Raw genomic sequence first — 20,832 nt, forward strand, 5'->3', positions numbered from 1 at the left:
TGCAAGGTTTTGGCTTCCGATTTTGACTCTCCTCCTCTACCTTTTAAAAACATTGTTGTGGAGCTTCCCGAGTCTTTTTCTCAAAGACTCTCTTTTAGACAGTGGCTGGTTTCGGGCTGAGAAAAAGACGGGTGGCCGCTAAATGGGTCATTGAACCGGACCCCTCCCACCTAAGATGCTTTCCTCTCTGAGAAATAAAGAGGAGTATGGATACCCACCCCATATATATTTATATTTATCATCTTTTTGGTGGGGAGAAAAGCAGTTCAGACATACACGGTGGCTCCTATGCAACCAGGGACTTGGACATGACAACACAGTGGCGCAACTCTCAAGCGCTTCTGCTCCACAGCTGCCTGATCTTGCGGATATGGCATCCAAGATTTATTGCAGGCTACTCTGGGAACTAGTTCCTCATGCATTATGCCCAGAGCCTCTGGATGGGGTGGTTTATAAATGTAATAAATGTAATTAATTAATTAATTAATTAATTAAAACATGAGGCAATTTTCCAGGGGCACCCCACTCCGACTCCTACGGAGCACAATTGAAGCCAAAGTTTAGTGGTGTCAGCACATGTAGAGAAAACAACTTTGAAGAAGAACTGTATGTGAAAATGGCCATCCAGGAAAATGCTGCAAATATGTTACTTCCAAGGTTATTCAAATTTCTGATTTTAGGAAACCGTTGAGGAACTGGCCCAGGATATCCTGTCCAAGTTGCCAAAAGATTTTGACCTAGAAAGTGTGATGGAGAAATACCCAGTGCTTTATGCGGAGTCTATGAATACAGTTCTTAGACAAGAACTTATCAGGTTTAACCGGTAAGGCTCCCTTTGGATGTCTTTAACCTCACGTTATTTTCCAAGAGTTTAATCCAGGGCTGGACAACTCCAGCCTTCCAGCTGCTTTTGGATTATAACTCGCATAATCCCCAGTCAAGAGTGGCAATAGCTAGAGATTATGGGAACTGCAGGCCAACATCTTCAGGAAGGCCAAAGTTGTGCCGCCCTGGTTTAATCCTAAACCAGTAGGTCTGTTTCATTGATTTCATTCAGTGGGCTTTGAGAGAGGCAGAACTAAAGTCAGGAATCGGAGCTGAGTTGGTGTTTCCTTTCCCTCCAGGCTGACGGAAGTTGTGAGGAGCAGCCTGATCAACCTGGGCAAGGCCATCAAAGGCCAAGTGCTGATGTCTTCTGAGCTGGAGGATGTTTTTAACAGCATGCTTGTGGGCAAAGTGCCGGCTATGTGGGCAGCCAAATCCTACCCATCTCTGAAGCCGCTGGGCAGTTATGTGTCTGACCTACTCCTGCGACTGGGCTTCTTCCAGGTACCCTTATGCCTCGTTTGTCAGCATGAGGACATTTATACATGCATTAGGATTTTGGCACATTCCAGAGAGTAGCCGCATTGGTGCCAACATAGACAGAGCCCTGGGATGCCTGGAAAATGGACAGATTGCTGAGCGCGTGCACTTCCATACTAGCCCTTCTTTCTAGCAATGGCACAATTCGTCCACTCAGTTATTATCGAGAATCAAGACAATGTTATTGCCAGCCTTTTGGCTTTCCCTGTTATTGCCCTGCCTCAAGTCCTTGGTTGTTTTGGAAGACAGATTGACTCCCACAAGAAGCAGGGCCTTCTTGGTTGCTGCCCCACCAGAGTTCTGCAGGCTGTCCATTCTGCTCCATCCCTTACAGAGTTTCATCATAAGGCAAAGACAGATATATTTTGTCATGTTTGGGTTGTCTGTTCTCGTTCTGCAGATGCTTTCTACCCAGTTTTGTAAATTATGGATTTTGTCTGACTGCTTTTGTAGACAGCTGAAAAGCAGTACAGATGTTTAATAAATAAATGCTCCAGAACAAATGGTGTGCAATCTGAGCAATATTTATCTTGAATTTATATGTTGAACATCTGCAGGATGCTAGAACAAAAGCTGGATTTCTCTAGCAGAGGTGTGCATGAACTGCTTGGCGGTCTATCACAGACTGCTGAACTGGTTCGAAAGACTGGTGTTCATGCCGGTTCGAAGGTGTGTGTGTGTGGGGTTGCTTTAAGCAGTGGGGAGGGCACCCTCCCCGCTGCTCAAAGCAACCCTTCCCCATCACCCAGGTGTGCACGGAACTATTCTCTATTCCTGTTCTCTAGTGCAGAGTCATCGGGCCTGTTCTTCTGTATAGTAGCAACCTGGTGTATAGCTGTAAATCCATTCTTGAGTCTGGGTTATGCTGATGCTTTTTGCCAGGCTAATTGTATCAACCGATTGGGCAGGAGCCATAAAAATATTAATTATGACTAAGCCCCATCAAAATTTGTGTATTGTTACATTTATATGCTGCTCTTCCACCAAGAAGCCCAAAGTGGTCGATGTGGTTACATTTGTCTTCACAACCACCCTGTGAGGCAGATTAGGCTGAGAGAGAAGTGACTGGCCCAGAGTCACCAAGCGAGTTTCAGGGCTGAACGGGGATTTGAGCTCAGAGCTCCCCAGTCCCGGCCCAACCCTCCAGCCACTACATCGCCTTGGCTCTCTCCTAATGGGGCTTAGGTCAGCCATGAGTAACTCATCTCATTGATTTCAGTGGTCCTTATCACAACTAGCTGGTCTAGATGTTGCCCATAAAATGGCGTAAACTGTTTGTGTTCATTTTACTGGTAGAGCCTGACAGAGCCTGCACTGAAGACTTTGCAGGTATTTTTAGGGTCCTTGTTTTCCATCCCTTGCAATAAACATATGTGTTTGCTAATTCACATTGAACCCAGGAGTGGATCAAGCATGGCCCCCCCAACGTATTTTGGATCTCGGGCTTCTACTTTACTCAGTCGTTCCTGACGGGCGTTTCACAGAATTATGCTAGAAAATATACCATCCCGATCGATCATATTGGGTTTGAATTTGAGGTAATGTATGTGGAATAATTTCACTCCATGCTTATGAAGGGGCAGTGCCTGCAAAGGAGAATAAGGGAAGATGAGGCACAGAAATGTGTGGGTAGAGCCCTAAAAGAACGGATGAGATCTTTAAGGTTAGTGGGGAAAGTGACTGGCGCAGAGTCTTTGAGGCAAGATTGATTGTAGGGACAGGACAGAGAGGCTTTCTTTCTTTTTTCTTCTTAGCAGAACTTGACGCTAGCTGGGCTTTTGGTGCCTGATGCAGAATATGGCTTGGGACCCCTCCCATTCTCTGCTGCTGCTGGATGAGGACATCTCGTGCGGGTTATCCTTCCCACATACTGTATTCTGCACCGTACAGAATGGACTGTTTGAACTGAATGTGAGGCAGGGGGTCAAAGTCATCCTCGGCCTCTGGTGCTGGCTGGGGCAGTGAGGAAGCCGATGATGCTTGTAAGCTGTGCAATATGTCCCACTGCTGCTAGCCTGCACTGCTGCCCAGCTCCGCGCAGGGTCGGCCCCACAACACACCCCACCCTCCACCGCCCAGCTGGCCAGTGCCCATGCACGGTAGCCATGGGAGGGTTCAGTGTGGCCAGTATTTTTACCTTTGCTTGACTGCATGCGCATTTGCATGCGCATCGGCCAGCTGAGCAGCGGAGCAGGGTGAGGCAGCAGCGGCAGGAGATTTCGTGAATGTTTAAAGGTAACATCTGGGTGGGGCGGGCGGCACTCATATATGCACTCAGCCAGGATTTGGTGCCCTAGGCAACTGCCCTGGAGAAGAGGCAGCAGGAGGCGGCTGCAGTAAGGCAGGCAGCAAGAGATCGCCAGAGGATGCCCAGAGAAGCTCATGCAGCGGTCTTTCCTCAGTCATCATCAGCACATCTCTTTCTAGGGATCGCTGTTATTCCAGTAGGGAGCATTTGCATGAGCTGCACACCTGGGGATCAGTAAGGCACCTCTGTAGTAAAACTTCACGAGGCATACCTTTTTCCTCGCATGGCTGCATCTAAGTTAGATTTCTGAGGCTGCGTTCTCTAGAGTCCGTTCAGACTTTGCAACAGCCAGAAATCACAGAGTCCGCTTTCCGACTTAATTGATCCCTTAGTGTCGGAGGATAATAATCTGTAAAATAGTAAATAATTGATGGCATGGGTGAATGCTGAGTGCAGAAATAAAACCAAACCAAACAAAAAAGCAGGAGCTTTGAGAGCTATTGGAACCCTGCCTTGCAACAGGCCTCTGGGGGATTGTGCAGAAATAGGTTCACAATAACAAGTCCAGAGAGCATTAAAAAGTAGACTATAATGAGCAGATGGAGACAGCAGAGCCCGGGAAGCCAGAGACTGCAGGCTTTACAGATTCTTCTTGTCGCCTTTTTTACATTTTAGAGTCTTGATAGGAGGCCGGGGGGCGGGGGGTGGAAGGGAAAATAGAAAAGCCAATCCCTGTGGATAATCTGGGCAACTTCAAGACATCTGTCAGCCCCGGTGGTGGAAGCCGGGTGAACATGCTTCGGACCTACAGGGGGCGCTCTTTGCCAGCTCTCTATGGCTAGTAGGAGCAGTTCAGATTTCTAGTCTTCGTGGCAGCCATGCTTCCCAAAATGGGGTGTGGGGGTGGCGGCAAAAGAATACTCTAGGGTGCTTTCCATGTCTGGGAATGCCTGTAGCTCAGCGGCAGAGAGTGTGCTTTGCACGTAGAAGGTTCTGGGCTCAATCTCTGGCATTTCCGGTTAAAAATATCTTGGGTAAAAAGGCTGGGGAAGAGCCATTTCTGCCCACGACTTCGGAGAGCTGCTGCCCATCAGAGGGAATGGTGCCAGGTTAGAAGGACCAGTGGTCCAGCGCATCATCATAAGGCACCTTGATGTGTCCCTGGCGGTTGCACATTATGGTGGCCAGCTGGGGACCATCTTTTCTGGGCACGCCCTTGCAAATCGACAGGGAAGCCCATGCCTCCATAGTTCACATGGTGCATCTCGAATGCATTGCTGCAAGATGTGGCAACGGCCACAGATTTCAATGGGGGGGTGGTGGAATGTCACGCTAATGTCGGTAACCCACATTAAACCTAGATTTGAACAATTGTATGAACCAGACTGCTCTCTCTTTCACACACGCCAACATCTTCCATGGGCAACTGAGTCCCATATTGCTCCTCAGGATTTAGGGGTAAATTGAACCCAGTTGCTAAGCAATGCTTGTTTGTGGGGTGTGTGTGGGGGGGAGCAGAGAAAAGGAGTATGATGGTTTTACCCTGTTCTTTTTAATGAGGGCAGGATTTGAGGAGGGTCCCTAATGGGGAGGTTGAAGAGTGGGCTCTTGCCCAGCCAGCTGACCCCCTTCCCTTGGGGGCTCAGGGCCATTTGTCCTGCCTTGTTCAATTATCGCTACAAGGCTGGCTAATGTGGCTGAGGAAAGGGTGCGCTGTGAAAACTGGCTCCGAGGATGACGTTTTGAAGCCATCAGGCCTGTTTGAAGGGCCTTCAGGGTCAGGACAATGCCCCTTCCCCCCACAGGGCGGGCAGAGTGGTTCTCAGCAAAGAGACCTTCTCATCCGGCCCCCTTTCTCTTCTTCCCTCAATCCAGGTGATGAAACAGGAGCACAACATGGAGGCAATGCCAGCGGATGGGGCCTACGTGAAAGGGCTTTTCTTGGAAGGGGCCCGGTGGGACAGGGAGACCATGCAGATTGGCGAGTCCTTTCCCAAAATCCTTTATGACTCCCTGCCCATCATCTGGCTGAAACCGGGAGAGAGTGCCAAATTTCTGCATCAAGACATTTACTTGTGCCCCGTCTACAAGACCAGCGCCAGGAGAGGGGTCCTGTCCACAACGGGACACTCCACCAATTATGTCCTTTCCATCGAGCTTCCTTCGCAGCTTCCCCAGAAACACTGGATCAACCGGGGCGTGGCAGCACTCTGCCAGCTTGACGACTGAAGGGCTTATCCACGGCTTTTCCAATTAAAAGATTTATCTTCTGCGACTCGTGCCATTTTCCGCCAGCCTGACAGCCTTTATAAGGACTGGCTTCCTCTTTTGATGTGCAACCGTCTTGGAAGAGAGATGGAGAAACGTGATCTCCCATCACTGCTCCGGAATCACTCTCAGGCCAGCTCAGGAGGGCGTTCCCAGCCAGAGGAAGCCAAAGGGGCCACTCTCAGGCCCAAGGCGCCAGTTCTTGGGGGGCACCACTGCTCCCTGGGTGGAAAATGAGCAGGCAGGGCCTGCCTCCTAGCTGGCCTCCGGCTTGCTTCCCCCCCACCCCCCGGCACGCTCTGCCCCAGCCTCCTTCCTGCCTCCCTCTGCTCTGCTGCTGCTGCTCAGGCGGGAGCCTCCATCCCGGTCTCCCGAGTGCCCGGACCCCCCAGAGAGGGAGGAAGTGGGGCCTGCCATGGTTGGCCTGGCTGGTGGCGGAGGGGAGCTCCCCACAGCACCATGTAGCAGCTGCCGCTCAGGGGCTTTGGATGGCCGCAAGAGAAGCAGGGTGGGCTCCTCCGGGCGCCTCCGCCCTTTCCCCTCTCCCGCCACTGCATCCCCAGAGCAGCACAGCTTGGTCCTTTCCTGGCCATCCATGCGCAGGCTGGGCAGCTTGAGTTGCAGCCGGGGCTCTCTGCCCTTCTCGGCTGGGGATGGGGGCAACATCCGACTGCGCCCAGGGCGCCAAACCCTCGGGCCGGCCCTGTGGCAGAGTGTCCCAGAGTTAAAGCCGCGGCACTGCCCCTTGGTCCTGATCTAGTTCGGGGCCCTGGCAGCTGCCTGAGGGAAACTCCAGACCTGGCATTCAGCCCTGCCTGTATCGGGTAGCTTCTAGTTTGCCCCAAGCACAGTAGGAGAGGGGAAGTCTGCCATTAGAGACCTTGGGTAGGCATGCATGGCTGGATTTCAAAATGAGTCCCACCCACTGCCCAGAGCAGTTTTGCAACCTTAAAAAGAGTGTTCTGAAAATAAAAGGCATCACGTGGAATTCAAATGACATCAGTATAGAAGTGGCTGTTAAGCCTTTTATTTTAAGCAACATGAAAGAGGCAGGTCTGAAGCAGCGGAGGAGGGGCCAAAGGGATGGCGTTGGGGAAGCCAGGCTGAGGCGATAGCAAGCCGGCACCAGCTTCTCCCTTTGAGGGAGGTCTGTATGCATCCTCCCTGGGCTGATGCCTTCCAGGCGTCCCCTGTGGAACTTTAATTGACTGTGTGGAAATACTTTCTGCTTCTGCAGTCTTCCATCTCAAAGACGGAACAATTGCTTTGCAAACAGTTGTAGGTGTCGTGAGGTTCCATTGTCAGAGGGGCATCCGTTTCAGTTCTCCCTGATAACGTTTGCAGACTGAAGTTGTGTTTTGCCCAGGAGCCATCTCTTACAGAGGCTGTTTGGTTTTGCCGTGTCCAAGAGAGACCCTTTCCGGTGGCTGGAGGCCCTCTGTGGAGTTGCTTGCAGGACCGGGCATTCCCCCACTGATTTGAGCAGTCCTCGTTTAGTAAGCCTGACTCTGCTAATTAGGCCATGAAATACCGAATCACACCAGCTCGCTTACCCTGTCTGTGCTGCAAGACTGTCCAGCTACTTAGCTTATTCATACGCTGAACTCAAACACAAGGTTTTAAATCATCTCTGCACATCCACGTGTGGTTAAAAGATAATAGGTACTTTAAGCAGTGCAGTGGCCACATCTAAGAGGGTTGGGTGGAGACTGATCTGTCGATGTGGTCTTTGGAAAGGATCATTCAAGTCTCGCACAATTAAGTTGTTTCCTCAAAGACCATGCAAGAAGCCGTCCTGTCTCAGAGAGAGACTGCAACAAGGCCTGGCATCACTGCCTCGCAGAATTCTCTGAACGGAGAATGAGCAGAAATCCTGGATTTACCTGAATCCAAGACTAGCCCCCCCCCCAGTTATTTGATGTTAGGAATTGAGAGGTTGTCTTAAATGCAGCATCCTCTTCTTTTCAGGTAAATACAAGTATAACCTCTACCTAATTTTTAAGGGGGTTGTCACAGCAGTGATATAGGAAGATGCTGAAAGGCATCATCTCATACTGCATGGAAGATGGCAACAGTAAACCCCTCCTGTATTCTACCAAAGACAATCACAGGACAACCACCAGCAAGTTTTACCATGAGGTTTTTGCTTTTAGTTTGCATCTCCTCCGGAATGGAGTGTGCAAGTACACAGATCGGCCAGATTTCCCCCAAAGTCCCTGCGAGTTATCGGGGAGCAGTCCACACGTGCAATTCAGATTTCCCACTGCACTCAAATGTAGCCCGATTTATCTCTGGAGTAAAAAACCCCCACTATTTTCAGCAGTTTATTGAGACAGCTTTAAGTTTACAGTAAAATCTGCTGTGCGTAAAACCTCCAGGAGTTGACACCGACTCGACAGCACACTTTACTTTAATTCAGAGTTGTCTTCTATTTAGAGTCGTCCTCTAACAGGGATTCCCAGATGATGTTGACTACAGCTCCCATAATCCCCAAGGAAAAGCCACTGCAGCTGGGGATTGTGGGAGTTGTAGTCAGCAACATCTGGGAATCCCAGCAGAGGAAAGCCAGGAGAGGGCCTGCACTGTGCACCTTCAGTGGCTGTGCTTGGTGGGTAGGAAATGGATCTGCAAAGACGTGTTGTGAGAAGACAGAACCCACCCCTGCCGGCCAGTGTCAGATTAGAGTTGCCTTGATGGACTGACTGAGTTCAGATCTCAGATTGCCAATCTCGGGGACATGTTGCTTGAGCATGGCTTTAATCTGAGATCAGGGGAAACATTCTGGGTTCTGATGACACGTTCTGCAGCAGTGTGTGCGCCCCCAGGATTTCAGAGTTTCATTTAACTGACGTCAAAATAACTGTGAGAGCCAGCCCAGTGTTTTCCATTGTGCAGGAGAAGAGGGAAAGCAACCTCTTGCTTTACAAGCAAGGGACAATGTTTATACATTTCAGCCCTCCTGCAGATATTTGCCTACATCTCCCATCATCCCTGACCACTGAGGGTGATGGGAGTTGCAGTCCAAAAACAGCTAGAGGGCTTGAGTGGTGCAGCCTTGGTCTGCTTGCTCTTGAGCCCCCGAGACTGAGACAAAGAACAACTTGACATGCAGGTGCTTTCTAAAGGCCTTCCTGTGCTGAATAGGGCTCTGAGGGCAAACGGAAACTTCAGTAATATTGACCATAATCTCCAGGGCATGAGGGAATATCTCCCTGAGTGACCAAAGGCCTGGCAGATCTTTCCCCATGCATCACTTTGTACTTGAGCACAACCTTGCTTACTTTCACTGAAGTGTTAGCTCTTGACCTCTATTTATTGAAAGTCAGCTTTAATACATCCTTCCGTGCTCAGGTTCCAAGTGGGCTTCTGGTCTTGAGAAAGGTGTTCTCCAGTGCTAACCACACCACTTGTGTTTGCGCTGGTGAGCATGCAAGGTGTCTGCCAAGCAGTCCAGGACGACAGTGGCTGTGCTTGGAGTCAGAATCATGAAACTTCATCATAGGATTTCAAATAGACGGGCTTGGAAAGCTTCCTCAGCTTTTCCTGATGTCGAAACGCACGACCGTGCTGCTGAGCGAGGCCCAGGGGAGGCAGATAGATCTACGCACACCAAAAAGAAAAGAAAATCAAACTCCCAGTTCTGGTGGAAAGTGGAGAAATGGAGAACTACTCAGAGAGTGCAGAACACCAAGTGGGAGGAGTCCTGCCCATTTCTAACAGCAAAGCACTTGGAGGGAAAATCTAGTCTTGGATTCAGGTAAATACAGTCGATGTAGACCTGGGGAAACTGAAATCCCTGTTCTTGTCTACACTAAAGTTCAGCTAAGTGTAAACAAGAAAGTGCTACTAAAAGTGTGTCCATGTTTCCTGTCGGCTTCTGTCCCAGGGCAAGTAGTAGATGCAAAAGGGGATGTTTGTTCCCATGACTGCTGGCTGGGTAGGAGAGCTGGGTGCCCTCTCGATTTCCAGTCATGCACTTGCAAACATTAAGGCGAGGGGCAGGCAGAATAATCATGCACAAGGTGGCCACTGGGTAGGGTGAGCGCGCCCCACCCAGATTCCATCCCCAGCTTTTTACCGAGGTAGGAGGAACAGCCCTCCTACCCAGCGGCCACGTGGCACATGGCCACTCTCCCCACCTCCTACCTTCATGTTTGCAGATACAACGCCGAACATGGGGACATGTTCCATAGCAGAGGCTAGCCTGATTTCGCCCCATCGTGTGAACCACCGGGCTCGGCTGCAAGCCCGGTGGTTCCTAGGTGGGTAACCCGCCTACATACCCCTGCCCTAAAACCAGGTTTGCGGAGTGAACGCTCTGCAAACCTGGTTTTAAAAATGGTGAGTAGCCGCATCGCGGCTCCGTGCCGTGGCTACTCACGAGGAGACCCCCCCGAGGGGAGGCGAAAAGCTGCCTCCTGGCTCCGGGGGTCTCGTCAGGGCATGCTGGAGCCGGTCCCCCCAGCCCCCACCGGCTCCGTCACGGAGCCTGCAATTGTGTGGGCAGCCGATCTGGCTGCCCAGGGCTCCCGCCTGGATTGTCTGCAGGAAGAGCTGGCTTAGCCCGCTCTCTCCACTCAGCTCACCAAACTGGGTCTCACCGATCATGAGGCCCGGCTCAATGATGGCTTGACCAGCTATCGTGTGAAACCATGGTTTGTACTAACCATGGTTTAAAATCCCTATTATGGTTTGAGCTTTCAAACATACAGGCAATACAGGTCAGAGCTGCTTGTCTGCTTTGTTTTTCTACCTGCTTAGCACTCTCGTGTGTAAGTGCCTCTGGAGGTGAAGTAATGGCTGTGATTATGACCGCATTCACATGTAATGTGGAGCCGCAGGATCAGTGGACCCTCAGTTCCTCTCCTGCTGCCCACTGCACTCTCCTGTCTGAATTAGGACATAAAGGAGAGCAGTGAGCCTGCAGTCAACAAGACTGCAGAGAAGAGGGGGAACTGGCTGTGTGGGCTTCCTCCTTGCATGATGGATAGCCTGCACAGCCAATCATAGCTGGAGAGAGGGAGGAACCTTTCCCCTCAACTCTGGTTGAAGGAGCTGCAGCCTATGGTTCCAAATTTGGATGTAACGCAGGCTACAATGACCCTTTGGTTGGGGCAATGAAACTCACTACAACCTGAGGGTTCAGATTGGAGTTCCAAAGAGAAAACCTCAGGTCACACATGTTGTCAAACTGGAGTTTCATGCATTCGGACGTAATGGCTTTGAAACCTCTGGCTCCTTAAACTCCATTACGTGTGAATGCAGCCTATGACTAGTCAAAACCATAGCACAAACCATGCTTTGCCAGTCAGGCCCCAAGTCCGGTGCAAGCCCCCAAGAACTGGTCATGTGTTGGCAGAAGTCGTGGTCGGTGAACAGGGAAAGGTTGGTGTGCTTGCGCAGTCTGGGTAGGATGGTGTGGGAGGTGCACGACATGGGAGTGCCAACAGCATGGCAAGCTGGGATTGAACAGTAAGTGGAGAGACTTTTGATTTTTTGAACGGGCCCTAAATCATGTACTGAGTGCTCAGGCTGTTCAACCATGTTTCCCTGGACTCACCGTAGTAAGCACTGCAAGGATGGAAAAAGCTAGATGGCTCATTTGCCGCCATGTTGGATTCCTATTTAGAGACAATTTGAATGCCAACAGGCAGAAATATATGGTTATTTGTGTGGGGCTAAAAGCAGACAATTAGCACCATTTGATGTCTAAAATGTCAGGGATCAGTGCCATTTAGTCACTAAACATCGAACTGACATCTTGATTCTCAAAGCGACTGTGCTTCCAAAAGGCAGCCTTTGAACGGCTCTTTTAGAAGTGTTAGATTACTTTGAAGATTAGCAACTCTCCAGGCTAGAACCAACCAGGCACGGAGGCATCTGCTTAACATTAACTGCTGCTGCAGGAGAACTGCTCTTAGAGAAGCAAATGAGGTGTATGTCTGTCTAGCGTGTGGCGAATCCTGCTGAGCAAGAACACACCCAGACTGGACTGGAGGCTCGTAATGGGGGGGTTGTTACTCACAGGTCTGGGATATGGGATGCGATAGTGCAGTCCGATCTCCACTCTTGCCTTGCACTCTTCTATACATTGTTTAATCAGCTCAGGCTCTGCTAACTGGTCAAGCAATGAAGGAGGAAACACAAAATAGAAACTGCAAATGTTGGTCATGTGAATCAAGGGAGAAGTCTCAAAGATGTCTTAGTGGTTCCCCCACCACCCTAGGAGAGGGCACCGATGACACTGGTAGCCCATGAGCCTGGCCCATAAATTCTGGCCACTGGTACCATCTCGGGGGACGACTGTTCAGAGTGATTTTTGGCAACATCTGATGGAATTGTTGCCCTTACAGCTTTCTCCGTGTTATCACCCCCTCTTTATCCTTACCCCCAAATGATTAGGGTAAAATGGCAGTCCTTTTTGCACAGAGGAAAGGGTTAGGGTCCAGGTTAGGGTAACAATGAACTAACTGTGGCACTCTCTCCGTGGAGTAATCTTTGGAAGACATTTTTGCCAATTACTTCCATTCCTCTGACTAGATTGATGCAATTTTATAGTAGGGTTTGTGTTTTTACAACTTTTAAAGGCTTTTAAAACACCACTGCAAATTTGTCCTCTGCAGGTCCGATGGTCAGGGCAATCAAAGCACGAGAAGTCACTCAAAGCTGGCAGTCTTGCAATGATCTCACCTCTTTTCCACCTCTAGGGGTGTAGACCTTGTCAAAAACCACACTGAGCAGTCCCCCCTACCCCACCCCCGTGACGTGCTGACCATCCCAGCTGGCTTGTGGGCCATTCTTCCATTTCATAGCACCTCAAAGGTGCAAGTTAGCATCCTTGTTTGCCTTGCTAAACAGATTCAAACCATCTCAGAGCATTTGGATTTTGTTCCGCACAATGGTTTTTCTGATTGCAGCAATGGAAGGGAAGGAGCCGTGTGTGCTCAAGAACCAGCAATGGAGACCTTCTAGGCCTGGATCAAGGCTGCTAGGGGCACTCCAGAGGAAGTTAACGTGATTATGCATCACTGAAATCAATGGACTGTAAGAAATCAAGTATGAACCTGCAACAAAATGTTGTACTATTATAATCCCTAATGTGCATGTGTTATCTGAGCCTGTGCCTGAAGATGGCGAAGATTTTAGGCACTTTTCCCCTTCAGAAGAAGAATGGGTTATGACTATCTTGAGGGAGTATTCTTCAAACTTGTTCAAGCTCTCCTCCCCACTGGCCATGCTCGCCACTGTGTCCTATTAGCTCCACCTACTAGGTTGTTTGTTAAGTGCCCTCTGAATCTGTGAACATTCCACTCCATTGAATTACATTGAGGCAGTTGTCCCTTAAGTTTCCCCCCCTTCAGATTTTTGTGAAACTGACGTATCCGTGGTTCTCCTAAGTCTGCAGGTACCACCACCCCTTGCCCACAGGTGCTCCAGTTATGCCACTATAAGGATCATAGCATTGCCCATTGGCCATTGTGGCTGGTGATGATGGGGGTGGTCATCCCAGAACATCGGAGGACCCAAGTTTGACAGCCCTTCATCTCCCATATCATCCCTCAGTGGAGGAACCCAACCAACACTCTGATCACAGCCAAGTGAAGGAGAAAAAGTAGCAGCGATCATCATTCAAAGGAACATGTGACCAGGAAAAATAAAAGAGAAAAACATCATCTTGCTATCTTTGATACTAAGCAAAACTCTAATTATTCAGCAACAAAGACAGCCTGAGATACATCCACTTACATGTTTATTCTTCTGGAATAAGGTTTTCGCTTCATTTATAATGTACTGTTTTTCTTTTACGGTCTCCTCCATCTGCCCGGAAGCAGACTGCCATTTTTTGGCGATTCGGAAGATCTTGCGGTAAAGGCCAAGAACCTCTTGCCGCGTGACGTGTGTCATCTAGAGAAAGGGGAACATCCTCAGAAACATTTGCTTTGAGCAAAAGGCCTCTCAACAGATGGATATTTTCACACGCTCCTTAATTAGTTTTCAAATATTTCATTAGCTTTCCAAGTGAACATGAAAAGAACCAAAAGAGCAGAAAACTTCTATTTTCTGCCAGCCACAGAGGATACCTGCCCCCCGCAATGTACCCAGAGAAAAACAGCTGCTATCAGTTATGCACCACATTATTCCAGAACACACTGGGTAACACCAGACCGAAACTTCTGCCAAGAGAAGACGTTCTGCTCACGGAAGGGGAAGGGAGGAGTTATTTCCATCAATCCCTTCCCTCTACAGTCCCCTGGAAATACACTGCTGAGCAGATTTTTTGGAGGGTGCAGAGGAGAGCACAGGGGAAGAGGGGGCTGGTGAAAACCACTCTCACCCCCTTGCGTGAGCAGACCTTCTGTGTGCAGAAGCACTCGCCTGAATGCTATCCATCAAAATCTGTCTTTGATTAACAAATGCCTAATCCTGACATTTAAAAAAAAGCCAGTCAGTTAAGGCTCAGCTTTTCACTTTTCGTAAAAGACCCAACTTTTCACAACTGGGTACATGCAACTGTGGACGTTCAGAGCCAGTTTCTTCAGTATCAGAGTACCAGAAAAATGACTTTTGGCAGTAGGGATTTCAAATCTCTGTATTGCTAACCAGTCAAAGACCTCGGTGCCCTCCAAAAATGACCCCCGTGCTGGAGAGAGGAACAGAGGAAGCTGCCCTGCTGAATACAGAGTCAGACCCCTGGTCCCTTGAGCTCAGTAGTGGCTGTCTGGGGTTGCAGGCAGGAGTCTCCTTTCCCAGCCCTCCCTGGAGATGCTGGCGGGGACCAAACCTGGGATTCTCGGCATGTGAATGCTTGGCCACGGAGTGGCATCCCCCTCCCTCCCTCCCATAGGAAGCTGCTTTATACCAAATCCGTCTACAGTGACTAGCAGCAGACTCCAAGCTTGCAGGCAGGAGTCTCTCCCAGACACATACCTGGAGATGCTGCCGCCAGGGAGTGAACCGGGGACCTTCCACGTGCAAAGGAGATGCTCCTCCACTGAGCTGCGGCCCCAACTCCTAAGGGGGAAGACCCTACAGTATTCATGTGTAGTAACCTGTCCAAAAGCAAACCCTGCTTAGCAAAAGGGCCATTCATGCCAGCTACGGCCAGACACAGGAGTCAGCTGGAAGGCTTGAGAGCAAGACCATTTGGAAGCCCCCTTGCGGGTGGGGGGTCCTCTGGCTGCCTCCCAAGGCCCCCAAGCCAGGGGTGGAAGAATTGCGTATAGTCCAAGAGCCAAGCCCACACATTGTGGCCACTGCTACCATCTCATGGTGAGGCTTTTACCCCTTTGGGGCTGCTGGTGGGTCTCTCAGCTCTCTTGCTTCTGTTTGTCTTTTTTTTGAGGTGGTGGGGTTTGGGGGGGGCGGTTTATGGCTTTTACTATTTAACTGATTTTAAGGTTTTAAATGTGATTTTTATTGAATTTTATTGTATTTTAACTTGTGTAAACTGCCTTGGGATGCCCTATGGAAGGTGGTATAAAAACTGAATAATAATAAAAAAATAAACACAGTCTCAGGGGGCAAATGCTTATAGGGTTTTTTGGCAATATCGACCCCCCTAGAAATGGAAAAGAGGTGATAGCACTGTGGCACTTATAGCTCCCCCCCACCCGCTTCATCCCTCCCCTCAAACAATTAGGGTAAAATGACAGTCATTTTTGCTAGAATCAAGATTAGGGTAACAATGAACAAATTGTTGTGTTCTCTCCATGGCGTAATCTCTGCAGGACATTCCTGCCAATTTTCAATTCCATTTCTCTGACAACGCTGATCAAATCTGAAGTAATTGTTGTGTGTGTTCTTAATTTAAAAGTTTTTGAAAGACGGTTGCAAATTTGGCTGCTGCGGGCTGGATGGTCAGGACAATCAAAGCAGGAGAACACGCGGAAGTCTTGCAATGCGAGTGCCTATATGCCATCTCTTGGGGTGCCGACCTTGTCAAAAACCACCATGAGCATTCACCCACCCCCCAACTAGTTCATGGGCTAAGAGGGCAGGCCCAGCAAAGGGTAGTTTAACTCCCTCTTATTATTTATTTATTTTATTCAATTTCTATTGAATAATAGAAAAAATGGCTCAGGGCGGTTTACACAGAGAAATAACAAATAAACAAGATGGATCCCTGTCCCCAAAGGGCTCGCAATCTAAAAAGAAACACAAGATAGACACCAGCAACAGTCACTGGAGGTACCGTGCTGGGCGTGGATAGGGCCAGTTACTCTCCCCCTGCTCAATAAAGAGAATCACCACGTTAAAAGGTGCCTCTTTGCCAAGCTAGCAGGGGTTCTCTTCTTCGTATCTGGTGCTGCTTCTGGGCTCTTTCCCAAAATGCAGGCATGGTGCCTCTCTCTCCAGTTGCCTGAAGGGCTAAATCATAACATTTAGCTCAAGTGATGACCCTCAATTGCTCTGCAGCTGGAAAAAGCACCAGACCATCAGTCAGGCCACTGCAGGGCGTGAACCAGAGAGTCAGTGGGGTAAGCCCAAAGCAAGTCCACAGCTTCACCGCTGGGCTGCCCTGTGTGCAGAACCCCCATCAGGAAAAGGAACAGCGGTGCCATTGGGAGAACGGGCCGAAGGAGGATCCTTTGCCTGAGAAGATCACCTCTCTCCAGTGTATGGGATGCATTCAGTCTTCAACTCACCTGGCACAGGCAGAACCGACAACAGTCAATCTGGCTTCATGGCACAGGGATCCAGAGGGTATTGCAAACTTGTCCCATATACTCGCGGACAGGATTCTGTTGTTTTGGAATTGGAGCAAAGGGAACAGGATTCCAAACGTAATTGCTGAGGTGTGTCTGAGTGCCGAGTCAAGACAAGGGGTAGACCAGCAAGCCAGTGGGAAGGGGGATGAGCTCAGTGGTCGAGCATCTGCAGACAGCCCCCGGTTCAATTCCTGGCTTCTCCAGATAGGGCTGGGAAGGAACCGTGCCTGAAACTTTGGAGAAGCTGCTGCCGGCCAGTGTCAACAATACTGAACGAGATGAATCAGGGGTCTGAACCCATGTAAGACAGCTTCCGTGGACCGATGTAATCTTTACCTCCCAGTTTGGGAAGAGCCGTAGCTCAGTGGTAGAGCATCGGCTTTGAATGCAGGAAGTCCCCGGTTCCCTGGCAGCAACCCCAGGCAGGGCTGAGAAAGAAGACTCCTGCCTGAAACCCCGAAGAGCTGCTGCCAGTCAGTGGCAACACAGTCCCGAGCTAGATGGACCAAGGGCCTGACTCAGCCGAAGGCAGCTTCCTAGGTCCCTATAGAAGGCTGCCTCCTAGGGTGCAGCACACAGACGGATGCAATGAAGGGCCATTTGCATTATGCTCTATACACATTTGTATATCAGAAAATTCCTCCCTTTGTGGCAGATATTTTGTGACTGCACCATGTGGATATTTGGCAGTTTGTGGTGTGTGGGAGGGAGGGGTTATCCAAACCATTACAAACGGTGGGTGGACATCGCTGCAGCATGAAATGACAGTTCACACACACACTGGGGGTGCCTGTGCTGGAGGTTTCTGACAGAAGGGGTACACTTGTTTTAAAAAGGTTGGGAACCCCTGATGTAGGAGGGCGAGAAGCTCAAGAGCTCTGGCCGCTTTCTGAGGAGGATTCTCCTCTGCTCTTCACTGCACTTCTGCACAGAAGCAAAATCCTGACTCAAGCTATTTTGCAAGGAAAGTCTCTTATAACTTCAAATACCTCAAAGACCTGCCCTGTCAGGAAAAACCGCTATTTGGCAACCTGAAACCAATGGCCACGAAGACACAATTTTGCCACCAAACAGGAAAAAAAAGGAAGAGAACTGAACCAGGGGAATATACAGCTTTCCCTGTTTCTTTCAAATGTGATTCCTTCTTACAGGAGGGTAGATTTCAGCCGGACATTAGGACCCCACCCTATGGAATTCCCTGCCCAGTGATATCTGCTTGTTTATCCCCAACATCACGTGCCCTTTCCTGCCAGCTCAAAATATTTTTGTTTGCTTAAGTTTTTGTGGGACAATGTTTACTATTTTGGGTTTTGCTTGAAAACACAATGCTGTCATTCTGAGCTTGGCGTCTGCTTGCACGGTCTTGTAGCAGTTTGCTCGTGCCTTTGCTGCTCTCTAAATCACACTGAGTACTTTTGTGGGCAAAGTGGCTCAACACAGGCCTTGGCGAGTCTTCCTTGGATCTAGGAGCCAGCCCCAGAATCTGGGAGCCAGACAATGGACACTTCACAGAATTACCAGTCTTAGTGGTGGATAGTATGGAGAGGGGAGGAAATGGGCTTCTCTACAAGGATCCTACTTAGAACAGAAGCAGGGCTGCCTGGGACCAAGAAAGTTGTTATTAAATAACTCTACCTCTGCATATCCTAGTCTAGGCGCCACGGTTAAATTTCTAGGCCCCGTGTCTCCCTAGCATCTGGGATTGGTCATGCCTTGGCTAAGCATTTTGCCTGAATAAAAGAAATAAGTCTATAAACAGTACTACTAGCAAAGGCCCAGCTATGAAAAGCCAGTGGAAGGAAACACACACAGAGGAAAGAGTTTTACCCAGAAAATCTGGGACCTCTCTTGACTTCTTGCCAGGTGTCATGACCTGATCTGAAGTTTCACAGTGTTTGCTTGCTTCTCAGGGTCTTCAGGAGATGGAATAAAATTTGTCCCCTTGATTCTGGTGAAAAGGCCATAATCACTGGGACGGGCTAGATTTATTTATTCCGGTTACCCTATTTACTAGGAACAGTCTCGATTTTCTAGTCCTCATTCCTAAAAAATCACTCTCCCTCTCCAAAAATCACTCTCACTCTCCAAGTATACGTTTTGCTCTACTGCCCATGAGGACATAGATACACATCGCATGAGGACTCATGCTGACAGACAGCCCCTGCTGAGCAAAGGGGCACCCTTCAAAGTGGCGATTTTCTTATATTTAGCAGGGAGAAAGCAACTGGCCCTATCCAACCCCAGCACAGCATCCCTCCAGTGGCTGCTGCTGGTGTCTAATTTATTTACTTTTAGATTGTGAGCCTTTGGGGACAGGGAACCATTTTATTTATGTTTTTCTATGTAAACTACTTTGGAAACTTCTGTTAAAAAGTGGTACATAAATAGTAGTAGTAGCAGTAATGCAGCATGCAGTAACATATGCTGTCATTTCACAGGCGACAGCTAACGAGCTTTATTTGTAACTATTGATAACACAACTGCATTTCTCAAATATACCTTTAGCCAAAAGAGGAATCACCTTGAAGGCTTTGCCACCAGCGGGAGATGGGCTACTGCAGAATAAACAAAGACAGCTGGTGAAGTATTGTTCTGGTCCAACACCCACTAACCTATTAAGCCCCGCCTTCAGCTCCCAGGCTCCACCCCCTGAGCCACTAAGCCCAGCCAGGCTCCGCCTCTGCTCATGAAGCCCCACCCCCAGATCCCAGGCTCTGCCCCGTGAGTCGACCTGGTAACCTGCGCTGGGGGTGCTGGGAAAAAGAGGGCAGGGGCAGAATCAAGGTGATGCGGATCGGTTTCCAGGAGGGGCCACCACCACGCAGAGAGAACTTTCTGCCAGGTCCTCCCCATCCATGCAGGCAGGGGGCGCCCTTTTACCACCGCCAGGAACTGCTCTAGCGCCCCCTAGCGGGGAGAGCGCCAACGGCACCCCTACTGGCCTCTGGGGAGCCTTCCGATTGCGCTGGGCTCTACCAATGCAAAAAGCGGGGATTCGGCGCCGAACAGCCACCCGCGCCGCCGCCGCCGCCTCCCTCTCCTCTCTCTTCAAAAGCACCCCCACTCTGTGGCACTCTGTCGCAGCCCTTCTTCCCCTCGTCCGAGCTGTTCTCTGGGTCACCCCCCCCCCCCGCTTCCCACGGTGGTTCCGCCCCCGGCAGAGCTGCCTCCACTCACCTCCAAGAGCGACGGGCCCTGGCGGCCTTGCCCTTACGCTGCGTGTGGCGTCAGGGACGCCAAGTGACGCCACCGCGCCGCCAGCTGACTCCCCTGACTGACTGACGCCCCGCCCCCCGGAAGTGATGCAGGGAGGCTGAGCCTGGACGGAGCCCTGGCGGTGCTGCGAGCTGCTGCCCGGGGAGGGTGAGTGGATTGGACCCTCTCTCTTCCCGTCCGGCTCCGGGGCTCCGGGGGCGCGCCGCCTCCCGCCTCCCCCCGCCGAGCCCCCCTCCACGGAAGGACTGCCAGGCGCCGCAGCCTCCGCGGGGTCCCCCTTACCCCCTGGGCTCCCCTGAGTGGGGAGGGAAGGGAAGGGAAGGCTGTTCTCTTCTTGGCGGGGGCTTCCTGTTTTCTCTCAGGGAGGGGCCGGGGGGAGCATGAAGCGCCCCCGAGGCAGAGGGGGGCTGGCAGAGGAGGGGGTGCTCTCTCGCCCTTCTGGAGCTTTTGCCAATTTTGGAGCTTGTGGGTCGCCGCCTCGCCCCCCTTTCTTGGCAGGTGGGTCTCCTGGAGTTCCTGGGGGGCTGAGGGGTCCCCCTGAGGAGGGGGTGAGGGGTCCCTGTATGCCTCCCCCCAGGGGAGAGGTGGGGCTACTCTGGGAGGAAGGGTCCAGCAGTCTCTCTCCTTCTGCCCCCCCCCAGGTGTGGGGCATGAGGCTTGCCCTGTCCTGCCCCCTTCCTCAGAAGGAAGCCTCAGGGGCAGGAGCAGCTCCTCTTCCTCCTCCTCCAGCTGGCTGCCAAGTTAGGGCTTGGCACATCCCAGGCGCCAGGGAGCCCTGGCGCCTAGACTCGGCTCTGCAGTCTGCCGGTTGTCCCAGGCAGGCCTCTTCCTTCCCCAAGTCCTTCGCTTCTGTGGGGGACAAAGAGAAGCCCGCGTATTCCCTGCTCCCCCACACCATGCCTGTCACTACATCTGGTAAACCTTGTCAGGAATTTGTGGTCAGGCTCCCCAAGATCTGGGCTCGACCCTAGAGCCAGAGGACAGGTTGGCAAGGCCTGTGCGAAGGGTTCAGTCACAGCAGGCAAG

General features: G+C 50.6%; 3 protein-coding genes across 24 annotated transcripts in view; 2 read left to right on the forward strand and 1 right to left on the reverse strand.

The window, feature by feature from the left end:
* DNAH3 (dynein axonemal heavy chain 3) overlaps positions 1-5,888 on the forward strand; it is a 112,607-nt gene extending 106,719 nt beyond the window's left edge. For 6 of the 8 annotated variants that reach the window (XM_053276363.1, XM_053276369.1, XM_053276365.1 and 3 more), the window contains 4 exons: positions 681-823; positions 1,125-1,329; positions 2,766-2,903; positions 5,489-5,888. In XM_053276363.1, the coding sequence (XP_053132338.1) occupies positions 681-823; positions 1,125-1,329; positions 2,766-2,903; positions 5,489-5,842 (840 nt within the window). In that variant the 3' untranslated portion in view covers positions 5,843-5,888. Of the gene's footprint in view, positions 1-680; positions 824-1,124; positions 1,330-2,765; positions 2,904-5,488 lie in introns of those variants that run through there. The other 2 variants (XM_053276368.1, XM_053276370.1) reach the window with 2 other exon arrangements.
* Positions 5,889-6,869: 981 nt separating this feature from the next.
* LYRM1 (LYR motif containing 1) lies at positions 6,870-19,994 on the reverse strand. Of its 12 annotated transcripts, none has more exons than XR_008311999.1 (6): positions 19,768-19,994; positions 19,090-19,145; positions 14,810-14,931; positions 13,628-13,786; positions 11,907-11,999; positions 6,870-9,481 (listed from the first exon to the last, which is right to left on the reverse strand). XR_008311999.1 is itself a non-coding variant. In XM_053276408.1 (5 exons), exons 3-5 carry the CDS (start codon positions 13,784-13,786, stop codon positions 9,365-9,367), a joined length of 369 nt encoding a protein of 122 aa, XP_053132383.1. In that variant the 5' UTR covers positions 19,112-19,145; positions 19,768-19,979; the 3' UTR covers positions 6,870-9,364. The 12 variants fall into 12 exon arrangements, 7 of the variants coding, with proteins under 7 accessions (XP_053132383.1, XP_053132378.1, XP_053132380.1 ...); XR_008312000.1 differs by having other exon boundaries at positions 14,810-14,893; positions 19,768-19,992; XR_008311998.1 differs by lacking the exons at positions 14,810-14,931; positions 19,768-19,994 and adding exons at positions 16,528-16,623; positions 19,330-19,707.
* DCUN1D3 (defective in cullin neddylation 1 domain containing 3) overlaps positions 19,729-20,832 on the forward strand; it is a 31,555-nt gene continuing 30,451 nt past the window's right edge. For 2 of the 4 annotated variants that reach the window (XM_053276400.1, XM_053276398.1), the window contains exon 1: positions 19,729-19,953. The gene's annotated coding sequence lies outside the window, so the exon portion shown is untranslated. Of the gene's footprint in view, positions 19,954-19,976; positions 20,305-20,832 lie in introns of those variants that run through there. The other 2 variants (XM_053276399.1, XM_053276397.1) reach the window with 1 other exon arrangement.

Source organism: Hemicordylus capensis, chromosome 13 (genome assembly GCF_027244095.1).
Source record: "Hemicordylus capensis ecotype Gifberg chromosome 13, rHemCap1.1.pri, whole genome shotgun sequence".
NCBI classification, from domain to species: domain Eukaryota; kingdom Metazoa; phylum Chordata; class Lepidosauria; order Squamata; family Cordylidae; genus Hemicordylus; species Hemicordylus capensis.

Coding starts and splice junctions, on each gene's coding strand:
- LYRM1 (XM_053276408.1), bottom strand. CDS start 13,786: ATGACACACGTCACGCGGCAAGAGGTTCTTGGCCTTTACCGCAAGATC. Junction 12,000..13,627: donor TATTCCAGAAGAATAAACAT/GTAAGTGGATGT, acceptor TTGCTTGACCAG/TTAGCAGAGCCTGAGCTGAT. Junction 9,482..11,906: donor GCATCCCATATCCCAGACCT/GTGAGTAACAAC, acceptor TGGTGTGCGTAG/ATCTATCTGCCTCCCCTGGG.